This window comes from Cynara cardunculus (genome assembly GCF_001531365.2).
Source record: "Cynara cardunculus var. scolymus isolate 2C chromosome LG 8, CcrdV1, whole genome shotgun sequence".
NCBI classification, from domain to species: Eukaryota; Viridiplantae; Streptophyta; class Magnoliopsida; order Asterales; family Asteraceae; genus Cynara; species Cynara cardunculus.
In genome coordinates, this window is record NC_037535.1 from 24,422,130 (window position 1) to 24,423,791 (window position 1,662).

At 41.1% G+C, this 1,662-nt stretch overlaps 1 protein-coding gene across 1 annotated transcript; it reads left to right on the forward strand.

Moving 5' to 3' along the window:
- The first annotated feature begins 475 nt into the window (after nt 1-475).
- On the forward strand, nt 476-1,224 carry LOC112517360 (ethylene-responsive transcription factor WIN1-like). The gene is made up of 3 exons (XM_025124761.1): nt 476-552; nt 638-1,030; nt 1,076-1,224. The coding sequence occupies exons 1-3, from the start codon at nt 476-478 to the stop codon at nt 1,143-1,145; spliced, it is 540 nt and encodes a 179-aa protein (XP_024980529.1). The 3' UTR covers nt 1,146-1,224.
- Nucleotides 1,225-1,662: the final 438 nt, after the last annotated feature.

Below are 1,662 nucleotides of genomic sequence, written 5' to 3' on the forward strand. Positions count from 1 at the left end.
TTAAAATAGGAGGGGCCATGAAAACAAAGGTAACATCATGTAGGGGGGAATGAATAGAGGATCGCAGTTGGTCCCGATCGACGGGACGATGTAACGGGACGGAACAAGACAGGACGAAGTAACGGAGCGGGACGAGACAGGACCACGTTAAAGACTTTAGTAGCTAGAGCTGAATCCTCACCGGCAAACACCTGCTCCACGTAAATCACGTTATCAAAGCTGCTTTCTTTTTCTTCTCTTCCTCCTCCGAACCCCTTCCTCTTTCCGAACGCGCCACACACATACACACACAGAGTAAACTCGTACTTCTATAACAACATTATTATCATTATTGGCTATATGCTTTTTCCTTTGTACTCTTTAAGTCTCTTCACATCACTCCTTTAAATTTCCACCACTTTTCACCTGCTAATTTCCCATCTCATCTCATCTCTTTTCCTTTCATTTCCACTGACACACAAATTCACATCCGGAAATGGGTCAAAAAAAGTTTAGAGGCGTACGTCAACGCCACTGGGGTTCTTGGGTTTCCGAAATCCGACACCCTTTACTGTACTATTATCGTTAACACACTCTAAAATTACTTGAAACTTTCCATTTGTAGCAACTTTTTATACCATTTTTTGGGCATGTGCAGGAAGAAAAGGGTGTGGCTAGGGACGTTCGAGACGGCGGAAGAGGCGGCCAGAGCGTACGATGAGGCCGCGGTTCTAATGAGCGGCTGCAACGCGAAGACGAACTTCCCGATTCTTAAAGCGGAGTCGTACGCTTCGCCTTCGACGGCCACTTCTGCTCTATCGGCAATGTTAAGTGCCAAGCTTCGGAAATGTTGCAAGGCGCCGTCTCCGTCGCTGACCTGTCTCAGGCTCGACACCGAGAGTTCTCATATTGGTGTATGGCAAAAACGGGCGGGGGTTCATTCGGATTCCAACTGGGTTATGACGGTTGAGCTTGGGAAGAAGAAGACGGATCACAAGATCGAGGTTGAAGCCGATGATCCAAGTTCAAGGGGAATCGACGATGATGTTCAGCAGACGATGATGTCGTATGGGTCTGGAAGGTATGGTATTTTGAGTACTAGAAGCAGTGAGGAAGAGGATAAAATTGCATTGCAAATGATTGAGGAACTCCTCAACACAAATTAGTGGATTGACATATACAATAAATCTTACAGATGAAGGGGATGCTTGGTTCAGTCTTATTCCCTGTTTAAATTGGAATGAAAATCTGGAGTTTCGAAAAGAAATGTACCCATTATATTACATAAAATCAAACAGTTTTTTTTTTTTTTTTTTCGTTCTCATTTTAATATCTCTAATAAAACACCCCTAAATTTCCCAAAGGGGTTGGATTAGATGGAGTGTTTGGTTTTACCTTTCATTTAACCCATCTCTGGTTAAAGACTAGTTAATTATGAAGATACATCCTATCAAGAAAGGTTCATCAAAGCAGACACTTGAAATTTACTATTTGTTTATGGGTATTACAGCCACTTTTTAAAGCAAATGTTCAAAATAGTCACTTTTTTACCATCTTTTCTAATTAAAAGAAAGAGGGAAAAAAAATGAGATACTGTAAATCTCATTTTTTCTTGCATAAATAATTTGGGTAAACTGTGATTATTTTGGAAATGTATTTTAATAGGTAGCTATAAAGTGAATT

Coding starts and splice junctions, on each gene's coding strand:
- LOC112517360 (XM_025124761.1), top strand. CDS start 476: ATGGGTCAAAAAAAGTTTAGAGGCGTACGTCAACGCCACTGGGGTTCT. Junction 553..637: donor GAAATCCGACACCCTTTACT/GTACTATTATCG, acceptor GGGCATGTGCAG/GAAGAAAAGGGTGTGGCTAG. Junction 1,031..1,075: donor GGAATCGACGATGATGTTCA/GCAGACGATGAT, acceptor TGGTATTTTGAG/TACTAGAAGCAGTGAGGAAG.